Below are 25,858 nucleotides of genomic sequence, written 5' to 3'. Positions count from 1 at the left end.
ATAGCTCCACTTCACAGCCAGTAACTAGCCATTACCCAGTTCTATCAGTAATGACATTGGCAAGGAAGCTGAGGGTAAGATAGGTTTGGTTAGGTTAGTGAAGCATATGTGAAATGCAACTTTGTGGGTCTCTGTATGTCAGTTATGTTGGATCTTCATCATTCACTTGGCTGACTGCAAAGGCTTAGGCATGGGTTTGGAAGAGGGGATATAGTGCCTTGCAAAACAAAGCAAACAAGCTAATGTGACAAAAATGTGGACAGGGGAACAACCTCCACTACCCTAACTAAACTTAACCTCGACTTAGCTAAAAATATATCAACCTCGGTTAACCCAATCTAACATTAGCTAACCTAACCTAAACTCTGCTTACCTTAACTGAGATACCCTAACTTCAGCTAATCAAACAACCTAACTTAACCTAAACTCTGCTTACCTTAGCTTACCAGACCTAACCTAACCAAACTCCAGATAACCTAACCTCCTAACCTTATATTAGTAGCCACCCATTTTAGGTATCTAAAACTGTCCTTTATCCATTAGCTACCCATTATATGACATGGTGTCACCAACTGTTTACTAACGATCACCTGATGTTGGTCCCATGATAATGTCACCAGTGACAATCTCACCAATTAGATCATACATGTGTCACCCACAATGGACAATATACAAAATTCACCCAGGAATAGAAATCACATCCTTGTACATGTCTCACTGAAATGTTATGAATGTTGCTGCCAAACATTGGCAACTCTGTGCTAAGACTACGAAGGTCAACATTCTGACCAAGTGGATCCCCACGAGAAGTGAGGATGATCAGTGTATAGGTGACAATTCTCCCAAATGGAGGTTCTACTGCTGTTGTGGTTTAACAGATTATTTCCATAGTAATCTTGTATTTAATTACCCTTATTGCTGCAAAATGGTATAGAGGTAGACCTGAGTTTTTAACATCTATGTGACTGTACACATTAATGGTGGCTGTGGTGTGATCTCAGCTAATCTAACCCAATCTTATCCAGCCTAACCTAACCTTACCTACCCTAATCTCAGCTAATCTAACCTACCAGCCTCAACTAACCTAAACTAGCCTAACCTCAGCAAACATAACCTAACTTTGTCTAACAACAGCCTGAGATTTAGTCTCGTCTGTGACTTCACAGAAGTACCTGGCCTCCAAAGAGAAGAGCCTGGGGTCAATCCAGATGTTCAAGCATTGATAGATAGGAACCCTAATGAGTACATTGCCTTGGAGAATAAGTAGGGGGTATTGTATCCATGTCCTCAGACTCATTGCTCTGGTTTTGGCTGTTGAGACCTTTTGCATTCCTAGAAGTGATAATATACCCAGTGAATCCTTTAAAGGAGGCAGCAGCCCCAAGTGACCACCAGTAAGAAATCATTCACATGGCAGGAGGAAAACATCTTCCCTGAGCTTGAGGAGTATCAGTTTCTCCACAAGCACATTGTTTGAAGAGGTTAGGAATAAAAAGGCACACCTGTAGGGTCTCACTTTCCTTCCTATAGACGTATGAGGATTGAGGATGATAGGCATCACTGGAAGTTCACCATACTGTCCATGAAGTATTCTGAAACCCTGGGTAGGAGTCTGCCTTGGACCTCCTTGGTAGTCAAGGACGCAAGAATGGCAAGAGCATTCACTGACTTGAATACTTTTTCCAAATCCAAGAAACACCACAGTGGCATGGTGACTACTGACCAGGCCAAGAAAGGTGACCATACAACAGGTTGCTGCCACACCCTTTATAAAGTCATACATATTGTGATGGAAGGATCCTATCCACCACAGGAGGCAATTGGGGACCATCCGTTCAGTGGTCTTTCAAATGCAGGAAGATGGCCCTGTAGCTGTGTGGGTCCTTGAGAAATGGCACCAAATCTTCCTTTTTCCAGTCCTCAGGGAGTCACTCCGCCTCCCAAGAAACATTGATGAGTGTCAGTGCTGTCAGTTCCCCAGTTGGCCCCAGTTTCTTCAAGGAATAAGGAATACCATCACTACCTAGAGGATTATCCTTACTCTTCATATAAGCCCAACAGAACTCCTCAAGTGTGAAGCGATAATCCTTCAAGGCAACTTGTGCCATGGGAGTGTGGGCCACATCCTCTCTACACTAATCAGGTACAGTTCCTGCCTGACTAGGAGGGGGAGTTGGGCAGTGAGGGAGTGGTCTGCAAATTGATGTGCTAACAGCCCTGTCTGTTGTTGGGGCTGTGGGCAAGTGGGGGACTGCACCTGAACCATTGTACATCAGGCAGATGATGCTGCCCATGAGAATTTGATTTGTATTAAAGAGGTTACAAAAGAAATCTCCACAAATTATTTTACATGGTGAAAATCCCCCCCCCCTCCCTGCTCCAATATTTAACACCACCCTTTTCTGTTGCAGTAAGATGCAGAAACAGTGTCCTATTTAATTTCCCTGTGACTTTTTTCCATGACTGTTTTTTTACCTGGATTCATGGTGAGCAGTGAAGAGCCTTCAATTAGCATAGAACAAGAAACCATCAGAGAGAGAGAGAGAAAAAAGCTAGCCACATGTATGTGCAATAAAGCAAAGTTCAAAACAAAATATATATACATACAGTACATACATATACCAAGGCTTTTTCCCCCTTCCAAGGGAGGTAGCCAAAAAGAAAAAGGCATAAAATCATTCCCACCCATTCCATCCCTAAATACACTCCACTCCCCTCCACCCTTCCTCCCATCTTAGCACCTCCTGGATGACGGGTCATCCCTGCACCTTGTCCACTGCCCTGGGTCAGAGGCAGTGTCACAAGTCACAGCACATCCATAGCAAGGCTGCTTCATTAAAGCGGTGATCCCCCCCCCCTCTCCATTCCCCCATGCATAAAAGGAGAAGATGGGGAGAAATCCCTTCAGGCTGCGTCAAATTTTGCTCACACATACTACCTCACCCCCCATCCCCCCACCCATTCCACCTCATGCATCACAACATCATCCATATACAACCATTCTCCATTCACCCCTGTCTTCTGTCCTCTCCCGTCCTTCCTCAACAGACATTCCCCTCTTCCCCAAAGCCCCCTTCACCCCATCCATCCATCTCATCCTAGGACGTCCCCTCATGCTCACTCCCTCCACATCCGCCTTCCATACCTCTTTTTCTAGTCTTTCTTCACTCATTCTTTCCATGTGTCCAAACCATCCTAATACTCTTTCATCAACCCTATCTCCCAACTCCCTTTCCACCCCTGTTCTCCTCACCTTATTTCTCCCTCTAACCCCATCATATTTCTCAGACACCTCATCTCAAACACATTCAAACTCCTCTCTTCCTCTCTTATGTTCCATGTTTCTGCCCCATACAGTGCTGTTGGCACAATCACTCGTTCATACAGTCTCCTCTTAGCATCCATTCCCAAATGTCTATTCCTTATTACACTTTTTAATCCACCAAGGCTTTTACTCGCTTCTCTCAATCTACATTCTACCTCCACCTCCACTCCACCTTTTCCTGCCACATTTGCACCCAAGTATCTAAAACTATCCACTTCCTCCAGTCGCTCCCTTAATGCTCACTTCCAGTCAGCTGCCGCTTTCACCCCTTGTACATCTCATCACCTTACTTTTACCCAAAATTATCTTCAGCTTTCTTCTTTCACACACTCTCTCAAACTGTCACCAACTTCCTCAATCCCTCCTCCGATCCTGCCACAAGTGCAGTGTCGTCCGCAAACAACAGCTGGCTCACCTCCCACTTTTCTCCATTTTCTTTAACCATCTCCAATCCCTGACCCACCACCCTTGCATTTACCTCTCACACCACCCCATCCATGTACAAGCGAATAGCCAGGGTGACATAATGCATCCCTGACGAAGTCCCACCTTTACCTCAAACCACTCTCTCTATTTCTAATCCTGACACATGCTCTACTACTCTCGTAAAAACTCTTGACAGCTCCTAGAAGCTTTTTTCCTATCCCATATATCCGCAAAACCTCCCACAGTGCCTTCCTGTCTACCTTGTCATAAGCCTTTTCCAGATCCATAAAAGTCCAAAAAACATCCTTCCCCTTTCCTATAGTTTTCTCATATATCTGTCTTACCACAAAGATCTGATCTACACAATTACTCCCTCTGTTCCTCTCCTAATCCTCTCAATCAAGATCCTCCCATAAGTCTTCCCAACTACACTTAACAAGCTAATCCCTCTGAAACTACTACACTCACACTTGTCCCCTTTTCCCTTGTAAAGTGGAACTATACAGGCATTCCTCCAGTCCTCCGGCACTCTATCCTCTCTCCAGCAAACATTAAATAACCTCACCAGCCAGTCCACCATCACTGTACCTCCTTTTTTTAGACATTCTGCATGGCATCCATCCAGACCAGGTGCCTTACCTGCTTTCATCACTGCCTTCACTTCATCCTTCCTTATTTCTCCTCCATTTTCCTCACTCATCATGGTCATTTTCTTAGCATTTCCCACTGCAACTATCTTTCCCTCCCTATCCTCCTTCACATTTAGCAACTCCCTAAAATATTCTGCCCATCTTCCCCTTACTGCCTTCTCTTCCATTATCATCTCTCCATCTGCACCTTCTACCTTTTCTTCTCTACTTGATTCGCCTCCTTTTCCTCTCTTAATTTCTTTCCAAAACATCTTTTTATTAGTTTCAAAATTTTCTGTCATACTCTTACCCCATTTCACATCTGCTCTCCTCTTTGCCTCCTTTACCTTTTGCTTTACTTCTCTTTTCTTTTCTTTGTACCTCTCATATGACTCCCTCGTCCTATTTTGTAACCAATCTGTGAAAGCTCACTTCTTCTCTTCTACAACCTTCTTTGTTTCCTCATCCCACCATGCACTACCCTTCCTTCTATTTCCTCCTGTCCTTCTTGTTCCACACACCATCTTTGCACACTTTGTGACTCCCCCCCCGAACCATCCCCATTCTTCCTCCACTCCTAGCTATACTCTATCCTTCACTCCCTCCCACTCCTCTCTCAGCTTCATTTCGTACTCCTTCTCCTTTTCCTTTTCATTTAAAGAGTTCACTCTAAGCACCTCCCTACCTTTTGTCCTTTTCCTCTTTCTCCATCTATCCTCCACTCTCAACTTACCTTCCACCAAAAAATTATCTGATATTCCTCCACTCTCTCCCCTTAGAACATGTACATCTTTAACTCTTCCTATTATACTCCTATCTACCACTACATAGTCCATTAACACTCTATCTACCACCCTTCCATCCACCACCCTCTCCCATGTGTACTTATGCTTGACTTTCTTCCGAAACACTGTATTTGCTATCATCAACTCTCTTTCTAGACACATCTCCACCATCAACTCTCCACTACGATTCTTTCCTGGAACTCCATATTTCCCAACCACTCCGTCAATTGGTTCATTTCCTACCCTAGCATTAAGGTCTCCCAACACCACTACATTGATATTTCTCCCTAATCCCTCTATGCACTCATTTAAATCTATCCAAAAAGCCTCCCTTTCTTCTACACTCTTCTCACTACCAGGCCCATATGCACTTACAAAAACCCACATCTCCTTTCCCAGTTTCACCTTCATCCACATTATCCTTGAGGAAACCTCCTTCCACTCCACTACACATTTACCTATTTCTTCACTTACTAGTTTAGCCACCCCTTCTCTCCCTTGCCCTCTCTTCACTCCTGATAACCTCCCACTTACACTCACCCTTCCTTCTCAACTTAGTTTCACTCAAAGCCAACACATCCATCTTTCTTCTCACAAACATACTATCTCTTCCCTTTTACTTTCATCTGTACCACATCCACGCACATTAAAAGACCCAAATCTTAGGGTGCTGGTTGGAAAACTCCAAGACCCTCTTATGCCTTTACTTTTTTTAGGAATGTCCCCTATGGGGCTACAGGGAGAGGGATGCCTGGTCCCAATCCCCGTCCCTTTTTTCTCGCTTCTTATGATCAAAGTGGAAATACTTGGTGGCAGTATTCTTTTGCCCCCACGACAGGGAAGTGCCCCCCACCACAAAATATACAATGTTGATAATTATATATATTATTCATAAGAGAATTTAATCTGACCCATATACACATTTAATATTTTTCTTTAATGAAGTTTATAGAAAACCAAGAGAAAATTTATGTTTAATTACATAATTTTTCTTTTGTTTTTTACTTCTGTAAACTTCATTAAAGAAAAACATTTAACAAGTAAACAAGTAAAAATCTAACAAGTGTAAGGGATACATAATTATTTTTTTCTTCCCTTTTTCTTTTGGGTGGGCTTTTTTCTGTACCCCCACCTCACCCTTCGACAGTAGGAGTTGGATAAATATGGGTCGTGGATGGCTAGAGTTTTCTAGTTGCAAGGATTATTGGTAGACCACTTTTTTTCTTGTAGTCTAGATTATTTGTATCACTGTCCTTTATGTGAAAATTATACACATATCCAAATAGATTACACAGTCATCCTTTGTATATTTTGGCTACAAAATTTATTGCATTTTTTCCAGCTGGGGCTATATCACCTAAGATATCCCAAGAATTTGTGCATCTGTATGGAAAACTATTTCTTCAAATCTTTTAGACATATAATTTTTCTATGTTCTCATCACCTCTTAACCTCTTCAATATGAGTCAAATTCTTGTGTGCAGCATCGGATGCCTGAGGTATGATGATTGATGCATCACAATACTCACATTATAAAATATAAAGTCACTGCTGTATTACTCATTCTCTTTCACTGAGTAATAATAAACACAGAAAATGTGATCAAGCCAGTTCACAGAATTCAGGGGTCACTCAGCTACAACTACAAAATAAATATAATCAAGACGCCAACACTAGCATCCTCGTATACCCACTCACACTTCAAGACACCTATGTATTTACCTAGTTGTAATATACGGGAGGAGAGCTATGCTCATGGTGACCCGTCTTTGTATCTCTCCGCATCAAGTTTTATCTTAAAATCTTGTATAGTGTTAGCACATACTGTTTTGTTGTCTAATTTGTTCCATGTATTTATCGCTCTGTGTGGGAAACTGTTCCTTTTCAGGTTTTTTCTATAACTATCCTTTTTCAATTTTTTTCCGTGTCCTCTTGTTCTACCGTTGTCCCACATTAATAGGTCGTTCCTGTCTAAAACTTCCATTCCTTTCATTATTCTGTAGATAGTTAGCAAATCTCCTCTTTCTCTTCTTTGTTCCAGAGTTGGTAGGTTCAATTTGGATAGTCTTTGCTCATATGTTAGTTCGGCGAGTGTCGGTGCTAGTTTTGTTGTCGCTCTTTGTAATCTTTCTAGTTTCTTAACCCATTCAACTCCGATGACAAGATGTCTTGTCATTTGGTCAAATAAAACAAATCATAAAACACCAAAATGTTTGATCAAACACCAGAAAAATATGACGTCAATCCTCGCTTCGCTCGCAGCGAAGCGAGGACTGACATCATATTTTTCTGGTGTTTGATCAAACATTTTGGTGTTTTATGATTTTTTGTTTTATTTGACCAAATGACAAGACATCTTGTCATCGGAGTTGAATGGGTTAATATTCTTTTTGGTACTGGGTGTCCAAAGTGATGCTGCGTATTCGAGTTTTGGTCTTATTAGTGTAGTAAGTATTTTCCTTATCATTTCTTCGTCCATATAGGTAAATGCCACTTTGATTGCTCTCAATAAGTTGTAGGTTTCTCCGAACATCTTGTTTATATGCTTATCTGGTTTCATGTCCTTTCCAATCATCACTCCAAGATCTTTTTCATAGTTTGTTTTATTCATTTTTTCTTCCCCAATTCTGTAAGCTTTTGATATTCTATTTTTGCTCTTTCCAAATTCCATTATGCTGCATTTCTTAATATTGAATTTTACTTCCCATTTTTGAGTCCAATTCCATATTGTGTCCAGATCTTGTTGCAATGAGTTGCAGTCCTCTTCCGTTTTTACCTTCTTAAGTAATTTTGCATCATCTGCAAAAAAAATTATATAGCACTCCATGCCTTCATTCATGTCATTAATGTATACAGCGAACATGATCGGGGCCAGTACTGATCCTTGCGGGACCCCGCTTTTTACTTCTTCCCAGTTGGAGAATTTTTCTCTAATTACAACTCATTTTCCTCCCAATCTTTCATCCATTCCAATAATTTTCCTCTGATGCCACCTTTTGACTCTATCTTATTTATTAGTTTCCTATGAGGTACCTTATCGAATGCCTTTTGCAGGTCCAGAAAAGCACAGTCTGCCCATCCATCTCTTTCTTCTATTATGTCTACTAATCTTGAGTAAAAGCAAATCAGATTTGTTGTACAGGATCTCCCTTGTCTAAATCCAAATTGATTTGGGTTCAGTATAGATTTTTCTTCCAGGTACTTAACCCATCTGTTTTTGATCACTCTTTCACAAATTTTTGCTATTGTGCTTGTTAGTGAGACCGGTCTGTAGTTAGATGGATCTTCCTTATCACCTCCCTTATAAATTGGTACAATGTTTGCTTTTTTCCAGTCCAATGGTACTTTTCCTTCTTTAATTGTGGGCATCATTGTTTGGAAGAGGTTAAAGCTTGCACAAGAAAGGGAGTTTATGCAACTTAAAGAACTGTTGTGGGCTTCAGCAACAATGCATTTGAACTTCAAGATACTGATCCAAACTTTAATACTGTACTCCTATGCACTGACTCGCTGGCTGAGCAGGTTAAGGCATCATGACTTGTGGGGCACTGTCCTAGCCTTCCGGTAGGGGGTAGTTTGTGATGTTAAACCATATCATCATCATACACTGAATACCATCATGACTTCATGAGCATGTGGTCATAAGTTCAATTCCTGGAACCCACTGTGGGCTTGCTCCATTGGTTCCCAAAGCTCTGGCCAGGTGGGGAGGCAACCCAATAGCCTAAAAAACTGTGGGTTTCTGCATCTGTCAGGGAAATGGCCAAAGTCATGAACAATCACTTCAAGTCGGTTTTCACTGGAGAGAGGGCACAGTATTGGGACGAAGAAAGTGAAGTGCGATCTCCCCCATAAGGGAAATAATAACACAAAAAGAAACAATGGAACATTTAACAAACCTTGATGTTAGGAAATTGTGCAGCCTGGATGGAATTGCAAATTGGATTCTAAAAGAATGCAAAGAAAAACTAATGGACAAAATATATAAAAATAAGTTGCTCACTTAAAGAAGGAGAAATACCAAAAGACTGGAAAAATGCTAACATTGTACCAATATATAAAGGAGGAAAAAAGGAAGAATCAATTAACTATAGACCGATGTCACTAACAAGCAGTATAGCCAAAATTTGTGAGAAAATGATCAAGAATAGATGGGTAAAACACCTGGAAGAAAATAATATAATAAACCCAAGACAATTTGGGTTCAGACAGGAAAGATCATGTACCACAAATTTAATCTGTTTTTTACTCAAGACTAATAGATATATTACAAGAAAGGACTGGATGGGCTTTCTTGGACTTACAAAAAGCTTTTGACAAGGTACCACACAAAAATTATTTTAAAAAATTGGAAAATATTGGAGGAATACAAGGCAACCTACTAAGCTGGATGGAGGACTTCCTGAATGGTAGAAAGATGAGAGCAGTACTCAGAGAAAAATATACATGGTGGAAGCATCTGTATTGGCTCCAGTAATGTTTGCTATTTATGTGAATGACATGAATGATGATGTGGAATGTTACATGAGCTTCTTTGCAGACAACACTGAATTGTTAAGGAAAGTAAAAACCGAAATGGATTATGAATCACTACAGGAAGACCTGAATAAGGTTTGGAAGTGGAGTTAGAAATGGGAAGTGGACTTCAACATTAAGAAGTGTAGCATAATGGAGTTTGGAAAAAGTAAAAATAGAATATCAGGACAATATAAAATTGGAACTAAGGTGGTAAAGAAAGTGGGGTCTGAAAAAGATCTGGGAGTAATTATCTCAAATGACTTGTGCTCTGATAAGCAAATAAACAAAATTGTCGGAGAATCCTATAACTTGCTAAGGTCAATAAAAGTGGCATTTGCATATTTGGATGAAGAAATTATTAAAAAAAATATTAGTCACACTGATAAGGCACATTGTGGTCACCCAGTACCAAAAAGAATATAAAGAAAATTTAAAGAATCCAGAGAGCAACCACAAAAATGGCTCCAGCACTTTCAAACTTGTCATGTGAGGAGAGACTGGTTAAATTGGAGTTACCGACTTTGGAGCAAAGAAGAGAGAGAGAGGTGACCTACTGACCATCTATAGAATCATGAAGGGCATAGAAATACTCAATAGAGAGGACTTGTTAAATTGGGATAAGAGAAACACAAGAGGACATGGAAAAAAACTCAAAAAACACAGTTATAGAAGAAATCTGAAGAAGAACATTTTTCCACACAGAGTGGTGAACACTTGGAACAAATTGGATGAAAAAATAGCGTGTGCAAAAACCATTCATGAATTTAAGAGCAAACTAGACACTGTGAGATAAAAAGGTGGGACACTACGAGCGTAGATCCCCTTCCCATAAAATACTAGGTAAATAGGTAAATACACAAAAAAACTTGATGCTGAGAGATACAAAGACGGGTCACCACGAGCATAGCTCCCTTCCCATATAATACAACTAAGTAAAACTGGGTAAATACACACACAATATATATATATATATATATATATATATATATATATATATATATTTGTGATGGGTACTCCATATACAAAATCACAGCTATAATGTCAGATTTCCTGAATGTTCATTTACTGGCCATTGACAAGTTCCACCTCTTTATCAGGTGATGGAAATATTTCAAAACATTTATGATTCAGAATTCCATTTAAATGAAATCCTAATTAATCATATCCAAAACCATTTGATAATATTATGCATACAAGTAAATACAAGTTTCAGCAAATGTTAACCAAAGGGAAGATGATCTTGGTGTAATAATTTGTAGTTACGTTAAGGTATTGTATTGCCAAGAGGAAATTATGAATTGAGACAATCCCTCAATCAGCCATTTCAAGTCCACTGCTGAACAAAGTCCTCTCTCATACCAATCCATGACTTCCACGATTTGCCAACCTCTCTCATGTCACTCCTACAAACTTCTCTATCTCATCCCTCCACCTTCTATCTAGTCTCACTCTTACATGTCTTCCATCTTTTAATGTCCACTCAGTAACACACCTGCTTTATTGCCCATAATTTTCTCCTGCTAACTTACCTGCCCAATTCCACTTCCTCTCTTTTACTGTCTCCACCATATCTTTCACTCCAGTCTGCTCTTTTTCTGTCTCTCATCATTATTCCCACCATTGCTCTCTCCATTCTCCTCTGTGCACTCCTTAGCTCTGTCTCCAACGCCTTTGTCAGTTTCCAATTCTAACATCCGTGGATCAGAGCTGGGATTATACACCAATTGTAAACATTGGATTTCAAATACAGAGGTAGAAAGCCTCTCATGATCTTATATCCAAACATTTTACAACCAACAATTATTTTGTGATACTCCTTTTTATTTCATAATGATATTTAGTCACTTTTACCATCTGGCTTAAATTATACTCTTCAACTTAAACACTCTTGTTATCATTACAATACTTTTACTTCTTATTTTTCATATTGAATAGTACTTTAATTTTACTCCTATTCATCATCAAACCTGCTCTGAGATTTTCTTTGTTCAGATATCTTGCAAGTCTTCTGTTCTTTCTGAAATGAGAATAATGTCATCTGCAAGTCTTAGGTGATTAAAATATTCATTATTAATTTTCAAACCTTTCTCTTCCCAAGTCCACTTTCTGAAAATATCTTCATGGCAAGCTGTAAATAGTTCAGGCAAAATTATATCACCCTGCCATACTCTCTTTTCTGTATCTTTATGTAGTCAAATTACAGCACTACCTTATGCACATATGTTTTTTAGAATCCTTACAATGTGTTCATCTGCACCCTGATAGCATAGTAAGTATTGGTATTTGTTCAACCTAGTTGAAGGCCTTCTCACAATCTACAAAAGCTAAACAAAGATGTATGCTGTACTCTGTCATTTTTCTTGATTAACTGATTCATCATCTACAAATGGTCTACAATTGAGTATCCACTTCTAAAACCTGCCTGTTCTCTTTGCTGGTCTCCATCTAAAACTTTGCTTAGTCTGTTCATAAGGATCTCCGAGAATACTTTTGATGACAAGCTAATCAGTCAGTAGTTGACAAAGTATTTCTGGTCTCCTTTCTTATGAAGTAAATTTGCTATAGCCATGATTCAAACATGCTTTCCTAACACAAACACTGGGTATATAACTGAGCCAATTTGCAATGAAGTTCTTTCCAAGCAGCTTCCAGATTTATCGATATGTCATCTTCCCCTAGTGCTTTTCCTTGTTTTTACTTTTCTTAAAGCAAATGCTACTTCTTCCTTTGTAACTTCTGATACACTACTAATGTCTACACATGAATTTACTGGTGGAGTTTAGTGACGGACTTTGGGAAGTTATGTGAGAGGAGAAAGTTGAACATAAATGTGGATAAAAGCAAGGTGATGAGATGTACAAGGGGAGAGGCTGGCAGCAAGCTGGAGGAAGTGGATAGTTTTAGTTATTTGGGGTTGCATGTGGCAGGAAAGGGAGGAGTAGGGGTGGAGGTAAACTGTAGATTGAGAAGCAAGTAAATCTCTTAGGAAATTAAAAAGTATCATGAGAAATAGGCATCTGGGAATATATGCAAAGAGGTGATATGAATGGATGATTGTGCTGATGACTGTATGTAGCAGAGACTTGGAATTGAATAAAGGCAGAGAAAAGTTTAAATGTGTTTGAGATGAAATGTCAGAAGCTTGGTAGGGGTTACATGGTTAGACAGAGTGAGAAACAAGGTGAGGAGAGTGGGGGTTGGAAAAGGAGATGGGAGATAGGGCCAATGAAAGAGTATTGGGATGGTTAGGACACAGAGAGAATGAGTGAAGAAATATTAGTAAAAGAGGTGTGGAAGGCAGAGGTTGATAGATGAACTTGAGGGGACTCCTGAGGATGAGATGGATGGATGGGGTGAAAGGAGCATTGAGCAGGAGAGGGATGTCCATTGAACAAGGAAAGGAGAAGGTAGGAGATAGGGGTAAGTGGAGAATGGGTGTGTAGAGATGATGCTGTGATGCAAGGAAGGGAGGGGAGTAGGCTAGGGAGTGGTTGTGTGTGGATATTTTGACATAGACCAAAGATATTTCTCCCACATCTCTATTTTCCACATGAGGAGACAGAGAAGGGAGGGTTGCTGATAAATTAAAGCAGTGTTGCTGTGGATGTACATCTTGCTGCATTGCTTATGACCTAGGACAGTGGGTGGGAGACAGTGATGACCCTTCATCAACAAGGAGCTAAGATAAGAGGAGGGAAAGGATGGTGGATGGGAATGGAATGGGTGGGAGTAGTTGTGTGCCTTTTTATTTGGCTACCTCCCATATAAGGGGGGAAAAGCCCTTGGTATACAGACAGCTAGTTTATGTTTTCCTGTCATTTTCTTGGATACTTATCATATATTCTTTTACATTCTAATGCCATGTTTGTAATATATATATATATATATATATATATATATTACTTCTTACTTCTGCTCCCAGGTAGGCTTTCAGCCTGTCAGTTGGGCCAGCACACTTCTCCAGATTGTCCTCTCAAAGCTTTCTTCTTCCCTCAAATCCTCTGTTTCCTAATCCATTTGCCTCTAGGATTTCTTCAACTCCATCTTTCCATCTTTTCTTCGGTCTACCTCTAGATCTTCTACCTTCTGGTCTCCAGTTCCATCTTTTCTTTGCAATTCTCTCTTCATCCATTCTCTCCACGTGCCCAAGCCACCTTAGTTGTGCCTTTTCTATTTTGCTTCTAATTGATGTTACTCCAATCATTTCTCTTATTTCATCATTTCTAATTCAATCTCATTTGGTTTTATTTACCATAGCCCTTAACATTTTCATTTCTGCCGACTGAATTCTGCTCCAGTCTCTTAATGTTGTCCAGCATACAGCAGCATACATTAAAATAAGTACCAAAACTGATTCAAAAATAGTTTTCTTTGCCTCTGTAGGAACACATTTATCTTTTAGGATAGGATACGAGGCACAGACACCTCTACTGTACTTTGATATTCTTTCAGTTATCTCTTCTCTATTCTTGCATCCATCTTTTGTAAACATGCTTCCCAGATACCTAACACACTGTGGTTCTTTAACATATTCATTTTCAATCATTATTTCTGCAGTGTCATCATTTCTTTTGTGATGGTTAATATTTCGGTCTTTTGAATATCAATGTTTAGCCCCACCTCATTAAATCTTCTTTTCCAACAATTTAGAGCTCTTTCTAACTGTAATCTGTCATTACTCGAGCAGGCAATGTCATCTGCATACAATAGTATATCTCCATCACCTTCTCCTTGATCTCCTATTCTCTTTTTATACTTTTTAATAATGCTATCCATATACTGTATGCTATGAATAATAATGGGGACAGCACACTTACTTGTTTCACTCCTGTTGTTACATCAAACAATTCATCTTTCTCATAACCAGTCCTAACAATGCATGAACCTGGATTTTTTGTACTTTTTTATATATATATATATATATATATATATATATATATATATATACATATATATACATACATATGCCAAAAGCTTTTTTCCCCCTTACACAGGAGGTAGCCAAAAGACAAGGCATAGAAACCACTCCCACCCATTCCATCCCCTACATATTCCACTCCTCTCACCCTCCCTCTTATCTTGGCACCTCCTGGATGACAGGCCATCCCTGCATCTTGTCCACTGCTCTGGGTCAGAAGCAGTGTCACAAAACACAGCACATCCACAGCAAGGCCACTTCATTAATTCAGCAACCCCCCCCCCCCCCTTCCATCCCTTCATGCAGAAAAGGAGAAGATGGGGAGAAATCCCTTCAGGCTGCATCAATTTATTTTTCATACATACTCCCTCACCCCCAATCCCCCACCCACTCCCCCTCATGCATCAGAGTATCATCCATACACAACCATTCTCCATTCACCCTTATCTTCTGTCCACTCCTGTCCTTCCTCAACAGACATTCCCCTTTTACCCCATCCATCCATCTCATCCTAGGGTGCCCCCTCATGTTCACTCCTTCCACCTCTGCCTTCCACACCTCTTTTATTAATCTTTCTTCATTTATTCTTTCCATGTGTCCAAACCATCCCAATACTCTTTCATCAAACCTATCTCCCGACTCCCTTTCCTACCCCATTCTCCTCCTCATTTTTCACTCTATCCAACCTAGTAACCCCTATCATACTTCTCAGGCATTTCATCTCAAACACATTCAAACTCCTTCTCTCTTCCTCTCTTATGTTCCATGTTTCTGTGAAGCACTGCAGGAAGACCTGAACAAGGTATGGAACTGGAGTCAGAAATGGGAAGTGGACTTTAATACTAAGACGTTTAGCATAATGGAGTTTGGAAAAAAACATAAGCAGAATATCAGGAAAATTTACAATTGGAACCAAGGAAGTAAAGAAGGTAGGATCCGAAAAAGATTTGGGGGTAATTATCACAAACAACTTGTCCTATGATAAACAGATTAACAAAATTGTCGGGGAGACTTACAACTTGCTAAGATCAATAAAAGTGGCATTTGTATACTTGGATGAAGACATGATAAAAAAAATATTGGTTACACTGATAAGGCCTAGACTAGTATGCGGCGACATTGTGGTCACCCAGTACCAAAATGAATATAAAGAAAATAGAAAGAATCCAGAGAGCAGCAACAAAAATGGCACCTGGAGTTACTGATGCTGGAGCAAAGAAGAGAGAGAGGTGACCTACTGACCATCTACAGAATCATGAAAGGCACAGAGATACTTGATAGAGAGGACTTACTAAACTGGGACAAGAGAAACACAAGAGGACATGGAAAGAAAATAAAAAACATAGCTATAGAAGAGAGCTGAAGAAAAACAGTTTTCCACATAGAGTAGTGGACACTTGGAACAAACTGGATAATGAAATAGTATGCGCAAAAACCATTCATGAGTTTAAAAGCAAACTAGACACTGCGAGATACAAAGGCGAGACACCACGAGCATAGCTTCCCTTCCCGCAAAATACATACATACATATACCAAGGCTTTTTCCCCCTTACAAGCTTACAAGGGAGGTAGCCAAAAAGGAAAAGGCATAAAACCATTTCCACCCATTCCATCCCTAAATACACTCCACACCCCTCCACCCTCCCTCTTCTCTTAGCACCTCCTGGATGACTGGTCATCCCTACACCTTGTCCACTGCCCTGGATCAGAAAGAGTGTCGCAAGACACAGCACATCCACAGCAAGGCCGCTTCATTAAATCGGCGACCCCCCTCTCCATTTCCCCTCATGTTCACTCCCTCCACATCTGCCTTCCATACCTCTTTTACTAGTCTTTCTTCACTCATTCTTTCCATGTGTCCAAACCATCCTAATACTCTTTCATCAACCCTATCTCCCAACTCCCTTTCCACCCCTGTTCTCCTCCTCACCTCCTCATTTCTCACTCTATCTAGCCTAGTAACCCCCATCATACTTCTAAGACACCTCATCTCAAACACATTCAAACTCTTTCTCTCTTCTTCCCTTATGTTCCATGTTTCTGCCCCATACAGTGCTGTTGGCACAATCACTCCTTCATACAGTCTCCTCTTAGCATCCATTCCCAAATGTCTATTCCTCATTACACTCTTCAATCCACCAAGGCATTTACTCGCTTCTCTCAATCTACATTCTACCTCCACCTTCACTCCACCTTTTCCTGCCACATTTGCACCCAAGTATCTAAAACTATCCACTTCCTCCAGTCGCTCTCCCTTAATGCTCACTTCCAGTCTGCTGCCACTTTCACCCCTTGTACATCTCATCACCTAACTTTTACCCACGTTTATCTTTAGCTTTCTTCTATCACATACTCTCCCAAACTCTGTCACCAACTTCCTCAATCCCTCCTCCGATCCTGCCACAAGCGCAGTGTCATCTGCAAACAACAGCTGGCTCACCTCCCATTTTTCTCCATTTTCTTTAACCATCTCCAATCCCTGACCCCACCACCCTTGCATTTACCTCTCACACTACCCCATCCATGTATAAGTTGAACAGCCAGGGCGACAAAACGCATCCTTGATGAAGTCCCACCTTTATCTCGAACCACTCACTCTCTCCATTTCTAATCCTGACACAAGCTCTACTATCATAAAAACTCTTGACAGCTCCCAGAAGCTTTCCTCCTATCCCATATATCTGCATAACCTCCCACAGTGCCTTTCTGTCTACCCTATCATAAGCCTTTTCCAGATCCATAAAAGCCCAAAAAACATCCTTCCCCTTTCCTATAGCTTTCTCATATATCTGTCTTACCACAAAGATCTGATCTACACAACCTCTACCTGTCCTAAATCCACACTGTTCCTCACCAATTACTCCTGTTCCTCTCTTAATCCTCTCAATCAAGATCCTCCCATAAGCCTTCCCAACTACACTTAACAAGCTAATCCCTCTGAAACTACTACATTCACACTTGTCCCCTTTTCCCTTGTAAAGAGGAACTATACAGGCACTCCTCCAGTCCTATGGCACTCTACTCTCTCTCCAGCAAACATTAAATAACCTCACCAGCCAGTCCACCATCACTGTACCTCCCTTTTTCAGATATTCTGCATGGCATCCATCCAGACCAGGTGCCTCACCTGCTTTCATCATCTTAACAACTGCCTTCACCTCATCCTTCCTTATTTCTCCTCCATTCTCCTCACTCGTCATGGTCATTTTCTTAGCATTTCCCACTGCAGCTACATTTCCCTCCCTATTCTCCTTCACATTTAGCAACTCCCTAAAATATTCAGCCCATCTTCCCCTTACTGTCTTCTCTTCCATTATCATCTCACCATCTGCACCTTTTACCTTTTCTTCTCTACTTGATTTGCCTCCTCTTCCTCTCTTTATTTCTTTCCAAGACATCTTTTTATTACTTTCAAAATTTTCTGTCATACTCTTACCCCATTTCACATCTGCTCTCCTCTTTGCTTCCTTTACCTTTTGCTTTACTTCTCTTTTCTTTTCTTTGTACCTCTCATATGACTCCCTCATCCTATTTTGTAACCAATCTGTGAAAGCTCGCTTCTTCTCTTCTACAACCTTCTTTGTTTTCTCATCCCACCATTCACTACCCTTCCTTCTATTTCCTCCTGTCCTTCTTGTTCCACACACCATCCTTTCACACTTTATGACTCCCTCCTTGAACCATCCCCATTCCTCCTCCACACCTAGCTCTACTCTATCCTTCACTGCCTCCCACTCCTCTCTCAGCTTCTTTTCGTACTCCTTCTCCTTTTCATTCAAAGAGTTCACTCTAAGCACCTCCCTACCTTTTGTCCCTTTCCTCTTTCTCCATCTATCCTCCACTCTCAACTTACCTTCCACCAAAAAATTATCTGATATTCCCCTTAGCACATGTACATCCTAAACTCTTCCTACCATAATCCTATTTACCACTACATAATCCATTAACGCTCTATCTACCACCCTTCCCTCCACCACCCTCTCCCATGTGTACTTATGCTCGACTTTCTTCCGAAACACTGTATTTGCTATCATGAACTCTCTTTCTAGACACATCTCCACCATGAACTCTCCACTATGATTCTTTCCTGGAACTCCACATTTCCCAACCACTCCATCAATTGGACAATTTCCTACCCTAGCATTAAGGTCTCCCAGTACTATTACATTGACATTTCTCCCTAAATCCTCTATGCACTCATTTAAATCTATCCAAAAGGCCTCCCTTTCTTCTACACTCTTCCCACTGCCAGGCCCATATGCACTTACAAAGACCCACATCTCCTTTTCCAGTTTCACCTTCATCCACATTATCCTTGAGGAAACCTCCTTCCACTCCACTACACATTTACCTATCTCTTCACTTACTAGAATAGCCAGCCCTTCCCTCCCTCACCCTCTCTTCACTCCTGATAACCTCCCACTTACACTCCCAAACTTACACTCACCCTTCCCTTTCAACTTAGTTTCACTCAAAGCCAACACATCCATCTTCTCACAAACATACTACCTATCTCTTCCCTTTTACTCTCATCTGTACCACACACGCACATTAATAGACCCAAACCTTAGGGTGCTGTTCTGAAAACTCCCAGACCCTCTTATGCTTTTACTTTTTCTTTTAGGAATGTCCCCTGTGGGGCTACAAGGAGAAGGATGCCTAGTCCCAATCCCCGTCCCTTTCTTCTCGCCTCTTACGATCCAAATGGAAATACTTGGTGGCAGTATTCTTTTCCCCCATCACAGGGAATTCCCCCACCACAGAAAAAGAATACTCAGAGAAATGGTACAGGACAGCAACAAGGGGTTGGGGGACAGCATAACGGAGGGACAGTCGTAGTATAAAAGTGTCATCATTTCTCTATGAACAGAGTTTTCCTCTATCATAGACAAAATGATGTGTGGCTCTGGTCCGTAGGGGCACCCCATATAGACCCTAAAGTATCAACCACATGCTACTTTGCCACAATAACAAGCAGCCAATACAACTAGGTAAATACAATCTCCTCTTAGCATCCATTCCCAAATGTCTATTTCTCATTACACTTTTTAATCCACCAAGGCATTAACTCGCTTCTCTCAATCTACATTCTACCTCCACCCCCCACTCCTCCCTTTCCTGCCACATTCACACCCAAGTATCTAAAACTATCCACTTCCTCCAATCTCTCTCCCATAATACTTACTTCCAGCCTGCTGCCACTCCCTCCCCTTGTATATCTCATCACCTTACTTTTACCCACATTTATCTTCAACTTCCTTCTTTCACACACTTTCCCAAACTCAGTCACTAACTTCCTCAATCCCTCCTCTGATCTTGCTACAAGCACAGTGTTGTCAGCAAACAACAACTAGTTTAACTCCCACTTTTCTCCATTTTCTTTAACCATCTCCAATCTCTAACCCACTATCTTTGCACTCACCTCTCGCACCACCCCATCCATGTATAAATTGAACAGCCAGGACAACATAATACATCCCTGACGAAGTCCCACCTTTACCTCAAACCACTCACTCTCTCCATTTCTAATCCTAACACAAGCTCTACTACTCTTGTAAAAACTTTTTACTGCTCTTAACAGCTTTCTCCTTATCCCATATATCTGCAGAACCTCCCACAGTGCCTTCCTGTCTACCCTGTCATAAGCCTTTTCCAGATCCATAAAAGCCCAAAAAACATCCTTACCTTTTCCTATAGCTTTCTCATATATCTGTCTTATCACAAAAATCTGATTTACACAACACCTACCTGTTCTAAACCCACACTGTTCCTCACCAATTACTCCCTCTGTTCCTCTTGTAATCCTCTCAATAAACACTTTCCCATAAACCTTCCCAACTACACTTAACAAACTAATTCCTTTCAAACTACAACACTCACACTTGTCCCCCCTTTCTCTTGTAAAGTGTAACTATACAGGCACTCCTCCAGCACTCTACTGTCTCTTAAACAAACATTAAATAACCTCACCAGTCAATCCACCATAACTGTACCTCCTTTTTTCAGACATTTTGCATGGCATCCATAAACCAAAGGTGCCTTATCTGCTCTCATCATCTTAACAGCTGCTTTCATTTCATCTTTCCTTATTTCTCCTCCATTTTCCTCACTCATCATGGTAATTTTCTTAGCGCTTCTCACTGCAATTACCTTTCCCTCCCATTCCTCCTTCACATTTAGCAACTCCCTAAAATACTCTGCCCACCTTCCTCTAACTACCTTCTCTTCCATTATCATCTCTACATCTGCACCTTTTACCTTTTCTTCTCTACTTGATTCACCTCCCCTTCCTCTTTTAATTTCTTTCCAAAACATTATTTCATTACAGACACTCCTCTACTTACGTTCATTCGTTTTACGTTTTTTTTTTATTTTACGTTTGAACCGACTGTAAAAAAAAATTGTAAAATAAAAAAATTGAGTGAATTTTTTAGTTTAGCGCGCTCTCCGTAGTTCAAACGATACTTGCGCATGACGCTGCGTCCATTGTTTACATTGCACAAACGACAAACTGAACATGCCTTGCCTCCTCCTCCTCCTCCCCCTCCTCCTCCACCATCTCAATTTATGTTGCTTGAATTTAATTTATTTGAAATTAATGTTATTATTTTACAATGTTATGTGTATAATTAATGATTTAGGGGTGTTTTATAAGATACGGTAATAGAATTTATGGATGTATAGTACAGTAACAACTTACGTTCGGCCGTTCGGAACGTAACTAAAACGTAAGTTGAGGAGCGTCTGTACTTTCAAAATTTTGTCATACTCTTACCCCATTTTACATCGGCTCTCCTCTTTGCCTCCTTTATCTTATGCTTGCTTTACTTCTCTTCTCTTTACTGTGTACCTCTCATATGATTCCATCATCCTTATTTGTAACCAATCTAAGAAAGCCTACTTCTTCTTTTCTACATCCTTCTTCACTTCCTCATCCCACCACTTACTACCCTTCCTTCTATTTCCTCATGTCCTCCTTGTTCCACATGCCATATTTGCACACCTTATGACTCCCTCCTTGAACCATCCCCATTCCTCCTCCACGCCTGGCTCTACTCTATCCTTCACTCACTCCCCACTCCTCTCTCAGCTTCTTGTACTCCTTCCTCTTTTCTTTCTCATTTAAGCAGTTCACTTTCAGTACCTCCCTACCTTCTGCCCTTTTCCTCTTTCTCCACTCTCAACTTACCTTCCACCAGAAAATTATCTGATATTCCCCCACTCTCTCCCCTTAGAACATGTACATCCTTAACTCTTCCTACTATACTCCTGGTAACCACTATATAGTTTCACCTCCTTTGTCACCACTGTCACCACCACTGTCGGTCCTCGACCGTTACACTTTTAGTAGTCTCGTAAATTTCACTCACAAGGCCCCTTGTCTTGGTTACGTCAATTCCAATAACTTTTCAAGTTCTTCTTAACCAGTAGGCCCCATGCCTAGTAATTGTCATGTACTTTAACCAGTCCTGAGGTTAAGGAAATTGGATTAGTTTTCTTCTACTATAATTACACTGTCTTGGTTACACTCAGGATCTCCCTCTCTCAACTCGTCCGAGATCCTTTCCTCCACGCCAGACCACCTTCGTTCAGACGTCACTTTTTATTCGTCCAATAGTCTTTTACTTCTCAAAACAAGTGACACACCTTAAGGGCGTGTCTTTTTCCCTTTAGGCCAATAATATTTGTTTTTATACCCATTTACCTCCAATCCGAGAGGCTGTTACAGTCCTTCCAGAAATATTGCTGCATAAGCAAAAGCAAGAGCATGAGCGTGACGTCATTGCGCAAATGGTCTGCCGCTAACATTGAATTGATTACATCAGCGATTATAAAACAGTCACCTCTGTCGGCCGTGTTTATACTGACAGAACGGTGCCTTCAATGTTATCAAACAGTAGGCGTTGACTCAGCATTTCAATACCCATGTATTTCTCAACCTAATTTCCATTCGTACAACTACCGGCCTCTTACAATAGTCCATTAACACTCTATCTGCCACCCTTCCATCCACCACCCTCTTCCATGTGTACTTATGCTTGATTTTCTTCCTAAACTGTATTTGCTATCATCAACTTCCTTTCGAGATACATCTCTACCATTTTTTCCTGGAACTCCATACAGGTAAACGTCGACTTACGATGGCCGCGACTTACGATTGTTCGACTTTACGATGACGACGACGACGACGACGATATGATAATTTAACCCCTTCCATACGGTGCCGCACACGTAGGCGTCATGAGGAGCAAGTGGATTCGCGACGCTGCCATATCGGCGTCTTGATTATATTTATTGTAGTCCCCCCTGTGTTTTTACATTCTCTCAAATGTGTCCTAAATCCCATTCTCTGTGGTCTTCAAAATTCGCGGGTGAAAGAGAGAACGATCGATATAAGCGGTGACTATATTTTATGATGCGAGTATTATTACGTCACGTCGTACGGCTGGCATTGGCTGCTGCCCGCGAGATTTAAGCTCCGTACTGAAAATACATATTATAGTGTTTGAATATGGTAAAAAGGATAAAAATAATTAAATAAACTACTGTACATGTTTAATAGGCTATATTCAGTATCTCTGGTGGTTAATATACAGGTAGGCTAGGTACAGTGACCACGGAACAGTGATACACAAATTGGGGATCGACTTACGATGAAATCGTCTTACGATGGCTCTATCGAAACCTAATGCCATCGTAAGTCGACGTTTACCTGTACTTCCCAATCACTCCGTCTATCTGTTCATTTCCTACCCTAGCACTAAGGTCTCCCAATACAACTACACTGACATTTCTCCCTAATCCCTCTATGCATTCATTGAAATCCATCCAAAATGCCTCCCTTTCCTCTACGCTCTTCTCACTACCAGGCCCATACACACTTACAAAAACCTATATCTCCCTTCCCATATATATATATATATATATATATATATATATATATATATATATATATATATGCTATGAAGGTAAGACAGATGAGTGGACAAGGTGATAGAAAAATGCGGGTTGGAGTGAAAACACTATATTCCTGACATTTCAACTACAAGTCTTCTTCTGAAGAAGCCTTGTAATCGAAATGTCAGGAATATAGTGTTCCCACTCCAACCCACATTTTTCTACCACCTTTTCTACTAATGGGTTGATTAGTATAGGTGAATCATAGTTTGTTGTTTTTGTATTTGATAGTTTAAGTTATGGTTGTGTTTATCATTTCATTCCCATCTTGATGTAGGGTGGTATAACTTGTGCTAAGTTCTAGCAAATATAAATTTTCTTTCTTTATGGGAACCCACAGAGGAATGCTCATGGATGGCATAATTTGCAGGCACTGAACAATGGAATTACGGGTTAGGGACAGGATTTGGTCTAGGAATGGGGTTAGGATAAGGGTTAAGGGTGAGATCAGAATTAGGGTCAGAATTGGGATTAGGATTGAGGAGAGGGAGGTAGTCATGTATGACCACATTTCTAAAAGTATAGAGAGTGGGGCTATTGACTATACAAGATGGGAGGTGATTCCATTCTTGGATGATGCTGGGTAAGAATGATCACTTAAATATTTTTGTGCTTGTTTGGTATATGTGGTAGTTTAGGTTGTGACTGCCTCTAGTGTATTTGTTGGGTGTAATTTTCTTTGTTTATATCAACTAAACTGTGTAATTTTATACATAGTTGTCTGTATTCACCTTGTTTCAAGTGGTTCAAGTTTAATGTATAAAGATGTATACAAGCAAGTCCACACAAAATAAAGCCACAAGATGGATCAGACATCATTACAGACACACTGTCAGTCATTAGGTTAAAAACCTAATGACTGACAGTGTGTCTGTAATGATGTCTGATCCATCTTGTGGCTTTATTTTGTGTGGACTTGCTTGTATACATCTTTGTTAGTGTGTAGATACCAAATGGTGTTCCAATACTAAGTGTGGCCAAGCGAGCGTCTTAAAATCAAGAATTTTGATGTCTGCATTGCACCTCCTGAGGTTCCTGTGCAAGAATACCAGGGTCCTATTGGCTGTGGCCCTGACATTGCTCACATGTGTGGACTACTTGTCTATTGAAATGTGGTATTTGTGGTTGGGAACTATCTAGATCTGTATTGTGAAGTGTATATGTAAATTAGATGGGTTGATTAGTATAGGTGAATCTGATGTGGTGACATTTGTCAGGTCTAAGTGCCATTTGCCATTGGCTTCCCAGTCTTCAAGGGCAAAGGTCATCTTGAAGTCAATAATTTCAGTTTCCTATCTGTTCATGTACTTTGTCCACAAAGAGTCTAGTAGTTGAGGAAAGTGATGTAGATCCTAAATGTAAGAAAGGAAGAGAAGAGGTCCCAAGACAGTGCCCTGGGGAACCCCAGAAGTTACAGGAAGAACTAAGGATTGGCCAATCTTGAGAACACCACACTATTCTCAAGATGTCAAGAAATCCTTAATTCAGTGAAGAAATAGTTCTCAAATGCCCTAGTAATTCAATTTAGCTAATCATTGTTGGTGAAAGACTTTCTCAAAGGGCTTGGCTGGTACAAAACTATGGCATCCATTTGTCTAATTTTAGGGTTGTTGAGTAACTGGGATATGTAACAAATTATCTCTAGTAATAGTCTCCCATAAGCATTTAAGCCGAAACTTGTGCTGATTTTCAGTTACTTATTGCATATCAAAGTGCTCCATTAAATGTCTATGAATAACATAATCTAAATTTTTGCAGGGGACCGAGGTAATCAAAACACCCGTAGCTGATTTGCTCAACAGATGTTAAGCATTACACACCACGTATCTCCTAACATTGAATATTGTATTGTGGTATGTAATGAAATATTTCTATCTATTCTTATATTTTGGCTACCTCACTTGTAAGGGGGGAAAAGCCCTTGGTATATTTATGCATGTGGCCGGGGAAACTGTAATTTGGAGGCAGTGCACATATCACATGTGGTGGTTGCGGGATACATGGGTAGTGTTCCTGAATCATGCAAACATATTTTCCAAATCTTTCACTTTTGCATTTAATTTTTTTTTCATGTAATAGGTTAGGTAAGGTTAAGAGCTACTGGACAATATAAATTTAATGTTAAATTTCAGTGTTTGAGAGATTCTGGAATTTTACAGACAGATTTTATATAATCTGATATATGAGGCCTTATAATTTAGCCAACATGATATAGGGCTTCTTCTCTCTCCCCAAGGGGCAATGGAACAACTTCAGAACCTCTACAGGAAGAGAGGCTCATGGTGACCCGTCTTTGTA

General features: G+C 40.5%; 1 protein-coding gene across 1 annotated transcript in view; it reads left to right on the top strand.

Annotated features, from left to right (window-relative positions):
• Chi (LIM domain-binding protein 2 Chi) overlaps positions 1-25,468 on the top strand; it is a 499,269-nt gene extending 473,801 nt beyond the window's left edge. The window contains exon 9 of the mRNA XM_076188486.1: positions 25,319-25,468. Coding sequence (XP_076044601.1) covers positions 25,319-25,369 — 51 coding nt within the window. The 3' untranslated portion in view covers positions 25,370-25,468. The remainder of the gene's footprint in view (positions 1-25,318) is intronic.
• Positions 25,469-25,858: the final 390 nt, after the last annotated feature.

Source organism: Oratosquilla oratoria, chromosome 1 (assembly GCF_046742065.1).
Source record: "Oratosquilla oratoria isolate Oo_2021 chromosome 1, ASM4674206v1, whole genome shotgun sequence".
Taxonomy (NCBI): domain Eukaryota; kingdom Metazoa; phylum Arthropoda; class Malacostraca; order Stomatopoda; family Squillidae; genus Oratosquilla; species Oratosquilla oratoria.
Note: the sequence above shows the minus strand (reverse complement) of the source record. Positions and strands in the feature narration are given on the sequence as shown.